At 32.6% G+C, this 13622-nt stretch overlaps 1 protein-coding gene across 1 annotated transcript; it reads left to right on the top strand.

Moving 5' to 3' along the window:
* The first annotated feature begins 1704 nt into the window (after window positions 1-1704).
* LOC133181598 (serine/arginine-rich splicing factor 4-like) lies at window positions 1705-13229 on the top strand. Its single transcript, XM_061316133.1, has 8 exons — window positions 1705-1740; window positions 5856-5984; window positions 8355-8425; window positions 8579-8695; window positions 10438-10507; window positions 12211-12284; window positions 12405-12521; window positions 12670-13229. Exons 2-8 carry the CDS (start codon window positions 5862-5864, stop codon window positions 12980-12982), a joined length of 885 nt encoding a protein of 294 aa, XP_061172117.1. The 5' UTR covers window positions 1705-1740; window positions 5856-5861; the 3' UTR covers window positions 12983-13229.
* Window positions 13230-13622: the final 393 nt, after the last annotated feature.

The following is a 13622-nucleotide window of genomic DNA, read 5'->3' on the forward strand; positions in this document are numbered from 1 at the left end:
CGACTTTAACTAATTTACACAAAGATAAAAGTTCTTAAAAATATACACGTTTAGTTAAAAAAAACTGGTGTTCAATCAGTATCATTTATTTTCTCCCTCGTTTTACTCCTCCGAAAATAAATATTTTCTTGACTAATTTATTGAAAAACAAAGAAAAAGAATATTTCATAGGATTGTTGCGTTCGTTACAAATCGCATTTTTATTCAATATAACACAAATGACATGTATAAATTTTACAAAGTAAACAATGACAGGGCTGGGCGGGCAAGAGAAATAATAATAAATAATATTTAAGAAATAAGGTATCATTTTAAAATTTTTACCGGGATGTAAATACGGGTTGGTCATGTGATCAAATCCCAGAAAGCCCGAAGTATTTGCTACAAGGTCATTGTATCGACCATAGAACTTACGAAATTATGACTTTAAACGAAACTGTTGATATTCTTGTTTCATCAACGTGTTTGTCAATAAATTTTAGAAATTGTTCATACGTAGAGCATGCTCTTGCGTATCGAATCAGCTGAGAGATATAAAGATATAAACCCAATATGCAGGTGATATGGGTGTATTGCTGCATAAGTAAGGGAAATTGACGATTGAAAAGTTAAAGTCATCAGGTTTATCATAAAGCTTTGTAGTTAGGTTACCATTAAAGTCTTTTTCTAGTGAAATATCCAAACTGATATGAAACAGATATGTCAGACTCTGTGGTATCTTTTATTTCAAGCTCACTGGGATATATCGAGTCGACATTTAAATGGAAGTAACTATTGTTAATACGTCGTCGATATACATGTATCTAAATGTCGAGTTAAAGGCTACAACAAGTGTTAAATTCTTCTCATGTAGAAGTTATTGAATAAATTCTGCTTCATATGAATATAAAAATAGGTCTGTCAATAAGTGGGCGCAATTGGTACCCATGAGAATTCCAACAAATTGTTGGAAGCATAGGCGTCGGACCGGGGGGGGGGGGGGGGCTAGGGGGGCTTAGCCCCCCTTTTTTTGCAAAGATAGACATACTATAGGCATTGAACACTGGGGCGTAGGTTTACAACAACAACAACAACCCCGAAATAGGATTTTCGTGTTTGGACAATTTTCAATTTTCCTGTTTTATTTTTTTTTATTTATTTTTTTTTTTTGTTTGCTTGTCAAGTTTTTTGGGTGTTTGATTTTTTTTCTTACAATTAGCCTCCCCCCCCCCCCCCGCCACTTTCAATTTGCTTCCGACGCCTATGGGAAGCCATGATCTCTAAAAACTACAGTAGATGTCAATCAGAAACTCAAGCATCTTTTTTTAAATATCAACAGCAGAGTACTTGTGTGTACAATCAAAATGTTTTTTAACAAAATAATTTAGCAAATGAACAATAACAAGGTAATTATATTTACGGGTTCCATTTTTATTGAAAAGCAGCTGTCTACAATGTACTTAGGATGTCAAAATTAATTAAAGTACGTTACTCAGTTACACTAACGACGTCGTCATTTTTTAGCTAGCTTGTTTATTGATTAATTGATTGACATATTTACGTATTTAATTTTTTTGAATTTTAAATGATTTTTTCTTTCTTTTTTTTTTTTACAAATTTAACAATAAAATTTTATTTTTTTTAATCACAAAACGTCACGTTTTTATCCGAATGAAAAATCTTCGACTGCTCTATGGCGCTTTACATTTCAAGCGTTCAAGTGAACGTTCCACGCCATATTACGAAAATTTGTGAAACGAGGTCAGTTACTGAAAGTGTGTGTACAAGCTTATCTTTAAAAAAAAAAAAAAAGATAGGTGAGCTAGCACTGTAGCCATCATAAAACACAGAAGTAAATATCTGAACCATTGGTTTAATTAGCTGATTAATTATAAATGGGAAGACACTGGGGGGGGGGGGGGTCTTAATATCAGAATGAATGCCATTGGGATTCACATCGGCTATGGCAAAACTAATTACTTATGCTTTATGCATTGTGTAGTTTGCTGTAATTTCAATTTTGAGGTGAAAATTAAGAGATCAGTAGAACCAGTGAGCACCTAGTTTTAAAATATCCAAGTGTGGTACTGTTAGTTAAGAAAAGCTAGGTTTTTAATTTTAGATAAAATGACCGTTAGGGCGAGCGCAGATCCGTCTCTTCAAACCACACATGACGTTTTGTACATCTAGACCCTGACGTCATATGACGTAAGTAAGTTGCATTACCAAACCGAAGCCTGAGCAGTGCTAATTTAATGAAGAATGTTTAATCTACTATTTATCTGCAATATTCATTAAAGCAAAGCAGTGATTCATTTTGGTCTGCGTCCTGCATAAATTATGCACAAATTTTGCTCAGGTTGCATTATTTCAATAAATGTGCATTCCAATGGATGCAATAAATTTATAGAAGGACATGTTAAATTATTTCGGTACAATCTTATTCAAAACTTGACCGATTGCATCATATCCTAGTTAGAATAATGTAACTGTGTCTCAGGACAAGCCCTCACCACCGGGTCCGTAGGACATTTATCATTTTAACGATAGAACATTCTATCTAATCATATCCATGTGCTAAGCTATATGCATGAACAATTTTAACAGGTATAAAGTTGCCAACAACAATTCAGATTTCACAATTGCAGTTAACAAGCAATTATCAGAAAATATTTGAAAGTTAGACAGCATAGTTCAATTATCACTGATGATATCTATACTGTGAAACATTTCTGAAGCGTATAGTATACCTTAAGTTGTACTTAAGCTGTAACCTGTATCATTTTTTTTTCTGTTTTTTCCTTAAAAGCTAAAAAGTATAAAATTTAATCATTTTTGTTTCTGAATATATTTCATTTCTTCTTAAACTTTCTTTACTTCATACTGCTTCTGTGCATTTTATGACTGATACAATGTGCGAGATCAAATGTACGATCTAAAAATAGAACTAAAGTGCACAGTTGAGAATATATTGTTTTTATGACACAAAATCATGTACTCTTGGACAATTGATTGTAAAAGTATAAACCACTCACAGCTACAATAAAACATTTGCACTTTCATGCAATACCCTTTTATATTTCACCAGAATTTCCTCTGTAATATCTAATATACGGTACCCTTGGATTTGGACGCATTGATTTTGGCATGGGACTCATTGTTGTCATTAAAAGGGGTCCTCTGGACCCATGATAACCATTTTCAAAATGAATCACTGGCAAAGTGAGTTACTTTTGTTGTTACTGCGAGAAAGTAGTTTGCGATGAGATGCAATTCGCAAAAGATTGTGGGTCCAGAGGTTACTGAGGAAAAAATTCATTTGGATCAATGTGCTAGTCCGAATTTTCTCTTTGCCCAGGTGTTGTCGTTTCGGGCCACTTGCTGCACTCGCTATTAACGAGGTTCGCTCCTGAGCTTTTGAGCAAATTTTTATCTTAACCTATATTTCAAAAATTCTGCATAATGTTTTAATTCTTACAATAAATTTGAATTCTACAATGCCAATTTAACTATATTCAGTTAAAACTCCATGATTAAATTCCATACTAAAAGCATTAAGTGAGGAACTATATTTTGTGGCGGAAGGTTTTTTAGAAGAAAATGATCATTTTTTCTCTTTCAAAGTATTTAAAGTATGCTAAGTTTGGATTCCTATTTTTGCATGCAGTCTGCACACATAGTTATTTTGTGCATTGGACTGTTTTATATTGGTCCTAAATTATCTATTAAATAAACTGTCATGAATTCTATCATCATATATGATAAATATAGCAAATATATTGTGAACATGAAGAAAAAAATAGCCCTAATTTAAGCTTAAAATTAGCACTGTTTTAGTAATATCTAAAAATTAACATCACAGACCCCCACTTTTGATTTTCTTTTCTGAATATATACGATACTTTTAACCATTCTTCTTAAATTCAGTAAAATGTCATTACTTTCAAATGATTTTTTTGCTTGTGAAATTTTTAATCCCAGAAAAATGAAAATGTCTGAGTGCAAAAAGGTCAAATAATTGAACATGCGGAGTAATTTGAAAATTTCTTCATTGTCACAAATTTTAATGTGTCTATTTAAGATGAAATAAGACCGTTTTTGTCCCCATTATTTATTTGAACAAAAATTATTGGAGTAGAAACTTTAAAAAATTGATTTATGTGTAAGGCGTATTTACAGTGCAAAAAGGTCAAACTAAATGCTCTGTAGCGCCAAAAGAAGCGCATTGACCCCCATTTTTTGTTTTGATTTTTAATAAAGCTATGTGTATAATTTCTAAAAATATACTTGATAAAAAATTCTCATTACTTTTGATTGCAGGATCCAACCTCCTTAAGGAAATAATCAGAATTCCTTCACAAAATCGTCACCTACATAAACAAGTGCAGAATTCCCATGCTTTTTTTTTTACACCCCCCCTTTCATGTACGTTGTTGCAATTGTCATCCATGTTTCTCCCTTTCTTTTTTGATCACCTGGGCAACCAATCAAACAATTTAAACCATTGGAAAATGATCTTTCTCGAACATGGTCAAATGTTTGATTTAACTACAGAGAAGCATTAATGTTAATTTTCAGGTAGGAAATAAAAGGAAAGATGAAGTTTTCACTTTTACTTCATTAAATTTTGTAAGTGAAGGCTTTATGCTTCAAAAAATAGGATATAAAGCGAGATCATGATATAATTGCAACTGTCACTTAGTGAAACTTTTAATTAAAATCATCAATCAGATATGTTGAGATTTATCATAAACATGCATCCAGAACCACAAAAGGTCACACAGAATTTGCAACTTAATTCATCCTAAAAGAAAATGAAAAATAAAATGATGAATTCAATTAAGAAAAAATGAATATTATTGCAATTAGTGCCCACCGCACCAATAAAGTATAAGGAGCTCATGTTAAAGAGGATTTTTTAGAGCTTAAAAATGATGAAGGCCAAAAGAGCAATTGAAATTAAACTTCTCCAAAGTTGAATCATAGGATATAAAACAATTTTTATCCACCAGAGAAGAAGAATATTTTTTTTGCATTAACTGAGTAAGAAGTTAGACTTTTATGTATAACTACAGATATTGTTTTTACGAAGCTCTGCGGAAATTTCACATGGAAAATCAACCGTACTGCATTAATTGTGTGAGGAATATGTTCAGTAAAATTCTCTGATGCCGTTGCGCCTTTTCTTTATTTCAGTAGAAATCAGATGCCATCAAGTAAACAGAAATAACCACATGTGGTCAGTTATTTTGACTCTGATATGAGTAATTGACCACCAAACAAAAACATTTGATTAAAAATTTTGACTCTGATATGGGTAATTGACCACCAAATGGGGGGTAAAACACCTGATTATTAAGTTATTTTGACTCTGATATGGGTAATTGACCACCAAATGGGGGATAAAACACCTGATTAAGTTATTACAAATTTTACAAGCTATACAGACCTCAAAATTTTAATAATGTTTCCTTACAAATTTTTTATTATTCCCAGGTTATAAGTTCTGAGACTACAAAAATCAGATAAGCTCGATAAAATGACATCATATATGTTAATCATTTAATGACATCTTTTATGCAAGTGCTTCATTTTATTATTATGACAGGTCAGAGTTATCAAACAAATCATTTGTTGTTAGCCTAACTTTCAATTTTATTGCTTTAAATTGCTTTTTTATTGCGTCAAGCTCTTGGAGCTCGGACATCATCTAGCAAGCGCCCAGTTGAAATCGCAACCAGATGTACGCGACCGAATGTGTCGGTCAGTGCATCCGCAGTAGAAAATAGCAATAGCTATAAACCAATTTCTTTGAAAATGCTCACAATGAATAATATTGTTTTTGTTTAACACTTGACTATTTTTTTTACCTGTAGGTAAGCATGGGAACAAGAGTGTACATTGGACATTTGTCCTACCATGCAAGGGAGAGAGATGTGGAGAGGTTTTTCAAGGGTTATGGAAGAATCAGGGATGTTATGCTGAAAAATGGTTATGGTTTTGTTGTAAGTGTTCTTGTTCATGGACAAACCTTTTCCAAAGAAAAAAATTTGAAAATCACAAAGACTTTATATGCCCAGAGATTACAATTTCAAATAGTTATTACTCTTCTGATGAAAAACCACTGTAGGTGAAATGTGCAATAAAATACAGCATATCAAACTTACTTGATGTATTTTAATTTGAAGAGTATGTCAATTACCATAATTTTAATAAATTTCATTACATTCATGATAAAAAAGCACACACATTTTCTGATGAATAACAACTTTTACTGGACCTGCAAGCAACAGATATTAAGCCCTGTTTACCAACCAATACTTATATAAATTTTTGTATTTAGCATTAAACATCCAAAGTCATTTACCAGATGTGTAAATCACTCACTTTCATAGCTTGAAAATACCTGTACAACTTGATGATTATTCCTGCCGAGATTTTAAGAATTACAGCTCTTAAAGTAAATTGGACCAAAACTTCTCTCTCTTTTGAAAATTTGTGAAGTTTTAGGGCATCTGTTTTCCCCAAGGCACTCCCTAGACTGGTCCTTATTTGATTGGATGCAATTCTTGATGGCTGGAATTAATTAATAGGCTTAACATCTTGTGATACCAATGAGAACATAGCCTGCTCTGTAGTAGAGTGTGATCATTTTGAATTTGATTATGCAGGGTTCGACACTAACTTTTTTACCTTGGTGGACCGCAGGTCCACTCGTCAAAAATTATTGGTGGACCTTCTCAAATTCTGGTGGACCTTCATAAATGTTTGAATTAATGAATAAATTCATTATACAAGGCTTGAAACTAACTTATGTACCCAGTCCAGTCAGACTAATAAAGTATAACTTAACCAGTCAACAGAATCAAATCAATTAGTCAGGAGTTTTCAGCAATATTGTTAAACATATTTTCAATAATTCAAAAAAAAAAAAAAAAAAAAAAAACACAATCTATATCTTCAAACAATGGTAAAAACCTGCATTTATTTCGCTTCCAACGGTAGATAAAAGTTAAATCCCAATTGTTCATATAAAAAAGGAAATTTTTCATGCATCTATGGCTAAAATTTTTTTTTACTACAATGCAAAACGGACAAAAGTGTATGTATTTATTTATTATTTATATGTATTTATTTATTATTATTTTTAATTATTATTTATTCAAATAAACTGCGATAATATGATTCTTTTATGTGATATAATGTTTAGCAGAAAAAAAAACAGGAACTGCAGATACATGTAATGTATTCGTAAAATATAAATCACACCTGTTTGAAGATCTAAAAAATAAACAATGCATAAATGCAGCTGTCAATCAATTCTAATTATCTCTAAACCTGGCCATCAGTGTGCGTTCAGGCGTGAAGTGATTTCCTGTTACCCAGTGTACATTTTCACACCTTTCTGTGCATTAAACAAACAAATGACAGACTGACTAATTTGACACAAATTTTACATGCTACTTTTTAAAGGTCTGTGTTAAATGTTCTTGCGTCTCAATGTTGTTGTTGTTCTAGTCATCAATATTATATGTAAATAGAGGATATTCAATTTTTTGTAGATGAATATGGAATTTATTTCACCAGTGGGACAGGATTTTTTGATATTTTCACGAGTGCGAAGCACGAGTTAAAATATAAAAAAAAATCGTGTCTCACGAGTGAAATAAATTCCATATTCATCTACAAAACATTGAATTTTCTGTTTATTACATTTTCTTTGATTTTCCCTTTGCCTCTGTCTTTTCTTAACACAGTGTCATAGGCTTGATGTCATAGTTGAGCGGTTGAGACATCATAGCTTAGCAGTTGTGTGATTGAAAACATTACATAGCATGGATTTTAGCAACATATTTGGGAAGAAATTTGCAGTTTTAGCTCTATCAAGATGCTTAGTTACTATCTCTATCATATGACAGGCCAGAAATTATTTTTTACTTACTTTGATATCCTTTCACACTGTGAGAGAATATCATTTTTGGTATCCTTTCACACTGTGAGAGAATATCACTTTTATTCAATGAATAAATCACGGTATTTCACCGAGGAAAATGTAATAAAATATATAATTAGTCGCTAGGTTCCCCTGATTAAAACAAATATTACCATATTTATTTCTTGTAATAAGTATGGATGAATTAATCGTTTTATTTACGGATGTCGATTTATAGGGGAAAAAATGGAATTTTACTGTGTTTTTTTTTAATACGGTGTTTAAATTTTAAGTGGACCGACGGTCCACGTAGTCCAGAACATTTGGTGGACCTTCCAATTTTTTGGTGGACTCGGGCCGCCGGTCCACCGTTAGTGTCGAACCCTGTTATGTATATCATATGAGTTCTTGGAATTTCAGGTAATTTAATTTTCTATTACAGGAATTTGATGACAGCAGAGATGCTGAAGATGCAGTATATGAATTGAATGGAAAAGAACTTTGTGGTGAAAGGTATCATTTTCATATGAACATACTGGTATTGAAACTACGTTGTCATCTTATATGCAATTGAAGGTACTTCACTATGTGTTTGTTGAAATAAACATCACAATAAGGAAAAAATGTTCCACTTTTACAGAATTACTAATGGGTGCATTTTTACAGGGTGTCTGTTGAACATGCACGGGGTACTGTTCGTGGTGGTGGAGGAGGAGGGGGATATCGGGGGGACAATTACTACAGAGACAGCAGCTACAACAGGAGACCAATGTGGATTGACAAGTAAGAGAAATCACATAATAAAACTGTAATCACTGATAAGTAATAAAATGGTAATCACTGATAAGTAATAAAACTGTTATCATTGATATGTAATAAAACTGTAATTGCTGATAAGTAATAAAACCTTAATCAATGGTAATAACTGATAAGTAATAAAATGGTAATCACTTATAAGTAATAAAATGGTAATCACTTATAAGTAATAAAATGGTAATCACTGATAAGTAATAAAATGGTAATCACTGATAAGTAATAAAATGGTAATCACTGATAAGTAATAAAACTGTTATCACTGATAAGTAATAAAACTGTAATTGCTGATAAGTAATAAAACCTTAATCAATGGTAATAACTGATAAGTAATAAAATGGCAATCACTGATAAGTACAGTCAAACCTGTATTAAGAGACCTTCCAACGGAGAAAGGAAAAAAGGTCACATATGACAGGTGGTCTCTTAATACAGGTTGCTTATTTTCAGCAGTGTTCAAATATACAATGCTGAAAATATTACACGTTTATGTGGAATGTATTTTATAGGTACTGCTCAACTCTAAACGCTTTTATATTATAGGTACAATTGTCCTGTTCAGTAATAAAATTTGCTTGATCTGCACATGAGTAATTTGATTATTGGGAAATACTGTGAACATCTGAAAATATTAAATGTTTTTTATGTGCATTAAGTATAAAAAAGCTGCAAAGATTTTTTCTAATAATATATTTTTTTTTTTAATACATGATAGCCTATATATATATAGCTTCGTATGTTTTGCAAATTACTAAGAATTAAAACTGTATCATGATTTTTGTTATGTACTTGGTAACAAATTAAATTATATTTATGACTAAAAATTTACTTAACCTAATTAATTTTTTTTCATTACTGAACTACCGCGTCTAATTGCCTGTTTGTCACCTACTTCAATCACTTCAATTATCACCTGGTATGGGTGCTGCTAGCGTGTGTTTATTTACCCCGTTGGTGACACAATTCACTTAAATAAACATCTAGGCTTAAGTTACTTGTTAATTAAAAATTAAACAGGCAGGTTTTATAGCTGAATATCCATTTGGCCCTTATAGCACGAAATGATATCGGGATCGACCTCGAACGTCTATTTTCAAAATGGCACTCGATCATTGGAGAGAAAAAAACGTGAATGTTTATGCATTAGATTTTAATGTTTATTCAATAAATATCAAAACGTAAGTAAAACTATTTATTTTGAAATGTTGTTTTATTCTTAAAACTCGCATTATATAATTATTAAATGAAATAAAAGCGTGTCTGTAGATGTTTTGAACCAAAAAAACGTAGCATGCTCGACCAAAATCGAAAGTAGGAATGGGAAATTATATAGTCGTTAAATCCAGTTAAAATTGCCTGAAATTACAAAAAATGGTCAGGAAAATCACCGTCGGTGGTCGCGTTAGACAGGTGGTCGTTTAATACAGGTATAAAATATAGGGAAAAGCGTTGGGAGGAATTCTTACGGTCACATATGACAGTGAGTCGCTTAATACAGTGGGTCGCTATGGCAGTTTTAACTGTAATAAAATGGTAATCACTAATAAATAATAAAACTGTAATCAACTTTAATGGAAATGTTGTCTCTGATAAGCAATAGAACTGTAATCACTGATATGTAATGGAACTGTAATTGCTGATAAGAACTGTAGTCAATGACAAGTAATAGAAATGTAATTATTGATAAGTAATAGAAGATGTATATTATCCAGGTATGGTCCACCCACAAGAACAGAGTATCGGGTGACTGTAGAAAACCTCTCCTCCCGAGTCAGCTGGCAGGTAAGATGATTTGACAAGGAGGAAATTCTTCACTTTCAGGAAAAACCACTTCTTATTCATACCATATCAAATTTCTTGTAGCGTAAAAAAGTCATGGATTTTAAATCCAAAGTGTAAATTTTCCAAATTTGTAATTTTTTGATTTGATGATTAATATTTAAGAGTGTTAAATGATTAAATCTTCATCATTTCTCTCATAAGCTTACAATGCTGTAGATGTCAGAGGCCTGATCTGACTGAGGCTCTGATGAAGGGAAATAACTGAGGGATGAAGAGAGAGAACTGATGACAGTCCTCTGATGTTTTCTGGCTGTCTGTCTCTGATTTGATGTGACGAGGGGCGATGGGTTCTGGCTGTCTAGAGCCAGTCTAGCATGATGAGATATCTGATGATTGATGTTAAACAGCTGTTATCAGAAGCTAGTCTAATTTTGTGAATCCCAGTTGAAATAATAGCATGTCAATCTACTCAATGATACATACATGTCAGACATAATGTCAGAGTCAAAATTTTTCCATCTAGAGGCACATTCCAAACCAGTGATTAATTTTGATTTCAAATAGAAGAAATATTGAATTGGGGAATTTATTGCAAAATTAATCATAAAGAGGAGTAAAAAGTAGTTTCATATTTATTCACATGTTTATGCAAAAAAAAACTGTCAATTATTATCAGATTAACATTAAAAACTTAAAATGGCCTGCGAATGGTGTAAATATTTATTGGCCATTAGAACAACAAATAATTTAAAACAGAAGATATGATGTTGGTAAATGTGAAGTTTGTGATGACGAATTCTGGCTGGTTTCTGTCGGGGGTCAGATGTTCTGGTGACAGCCTATCAGTGCTAGATGAGCCAGGGCTTTCAGATGTTTTTTCTAGAAAAATGCCAAGGGAGGTAATTCATACACAGTCACTGTTCATACCTGTCAAATCAGCAACCCTTTGTGTCAATAAATAATAAAATAATGATAATGAAAAAGAATAGGATTTTAAATATATTAGGGTTGGGATACAATACGTATCTAGTTATTAGAACACGATACGATACATGTATCTCGATATTATGATAAATTAGAAAACTATAATAAATTTAGTATTTTATTTCAATATTTGTCTTCTTAACAAATCAATGCATGTATCATAAACCGTATCTTAGCAGAAAATATTGGTATGTATCTATGTATTGGTATGTCGTCCCACCTCTTAAATGTATTCAAGTCTGATTTTTGTTCATTTGGACCTCTCAAAAATGGAGGCTAATGGCTCTTCACCATTTTGGTCAATACACCAATGTTTTCTGACCAAAATATTGAGATGTCTGAGCTTTATACACAAGGAAGCCATGCTGAATAGATTATACCCATTAACACGATTAATTTTCAGGCCAAAAAGTTACCTGGATTTCTGACCACATCAGAAGTTTTCATATCAAAATCTTGTGTCCTTTAGTAGACATCTAATTTCATATAAAGGTTGATTATAACAAACACACACATACACACAGGGGGCTATACAGTAAAACTCACTCATAGAGAAGTGCCATCACTGTAACCATGGATTACTGTATGTAAACAATTTCATGTTCAGAGTAATTAAACTGGTTGCTGAATTTGACAGGTTATGGTAGGTTTTAAGTTAGGTACATGTACCTCAGCTTAATATTGTCGTGTGTTAGGTTTATGTTTTCTGTATGTTGAAGGACTTGAAGGACTACATGAGACAAGCAGGGGAGGTAACCTATGCTGATGCCCATAAACAACACAAAAATGAAGGGTGAGCAGAAAGCGTTCATGTTTAACAGGAAAAACAGTGAAATCAGTTGTCTGAAATTTTAATGTGATAGTGAAAAGCTTTTTAATAAAGAATCTTTTAAAATAAATGTGTTGGTTTCAGTGTTGTGGAGTTTGCCTCTTACTCTGATATGAAGAGGGCTGTGGATAAGTTGGATGGTACAGAAATTAACGGCAGAAAAATTCGACTGATTGAGAACAAGTCCAGGAGAAGCAGAAGGTAACTCTACGTTACAGAGAGACACCTCATAAAATTCACATTTCTTATGTGACGCATTCCTATTGAGTCATTTCATGTATAAAATGGTGAGGAACAATTGCAATGCTTTTGAAATAAACTGATAATATACATAATATTTTATTTTCAGAGATTCTAGGAGTCGTTCAAGATCTAGGAGCCGCAGCAGATCCAGGCGAACTCGATCCAGGAGTCGTTCAAGGAGCAGATCCAGAAGTAGATCCCGCAAGAGGAGGCCATCATCAAGGAGCAGAAGTAAATCTCGCAGCCACAGTCAATCAAGGTCAAGATCAAGGTCAAAGTCTAAATCCAGGTCCAAGTCCAAATCTAAATCCAGGTCTCGTTCCAAGTCCAGATCACCTTCTAGGTCAAGGTCCAGAACCCCCATAAAGGAGGAAATTAAGGAAGAAATTAAGGAGGAGATAAAGGAAGAGGATAACTGACCACCGGGGCATGAAGAACATCGAGCTGTCAGTGTGACTAAGTGAGGAGGCATCAACTGGATTCTAGAGGGATTTGTCTTGTATCAGCTGTTTTCAATTTGGACACAATATAGTGTCTGTTATCATCATGTTTGTTTGTGTTGTTTTAGTATCATGACATTCTACATTTACAACCTTTATGAGTTGTAAAGATGTTCATGTCGTACTACTTGTACATAAAAATAAATTCCCTACATGACAAAAATGATTTGTTTGATGGTAAAGTTGATTTCTAAATGATATCCATTAATAAATTTTGGCATAAAACAAGATAAGAAGATTTTGTGCATCAAACAAGAACTTGTTTATATTTTAACCACAGAAAAGTGTTGGCTAAGAAAAAAAAACTTCCAGTTGATTCTGATTTAGAATATGAATTTCAGATAGATGAGATGTATCTCTCAAGATTTGGATAGCCGACATATCAATCTGCTTCACCTCCTTTAAGATTTTGGTAAAGGTGAAATGGTTGAATATAAGAGAATTAAGATGTATCATATTACAATGAAACAGATTAGAGCAAGTAGAGGAACAATTTTGATTTGTTAAAAACATAATCCATTGTATCCCAAGAGTCCATAAATTGTTTATTGTAACTACA

This window comes from Saccostrea echinata, unplaced genomic scaffold (assembly GCF_033153115.1).
Source record: "Saccostrea echinata isolate AGI-Se365-2 ecotype Australia unplaced genomic scaffold, CSIRO_AGI_Sech_v1 ptg000009l, whole genome shotgun sequence".
Classification (NCBI taxonomy): Eukaryota; Metazoa; Mollusca; class Bivalvia; order Ostreida; family Ostreidae; genus Saccostrea; species Saccostrea echinata.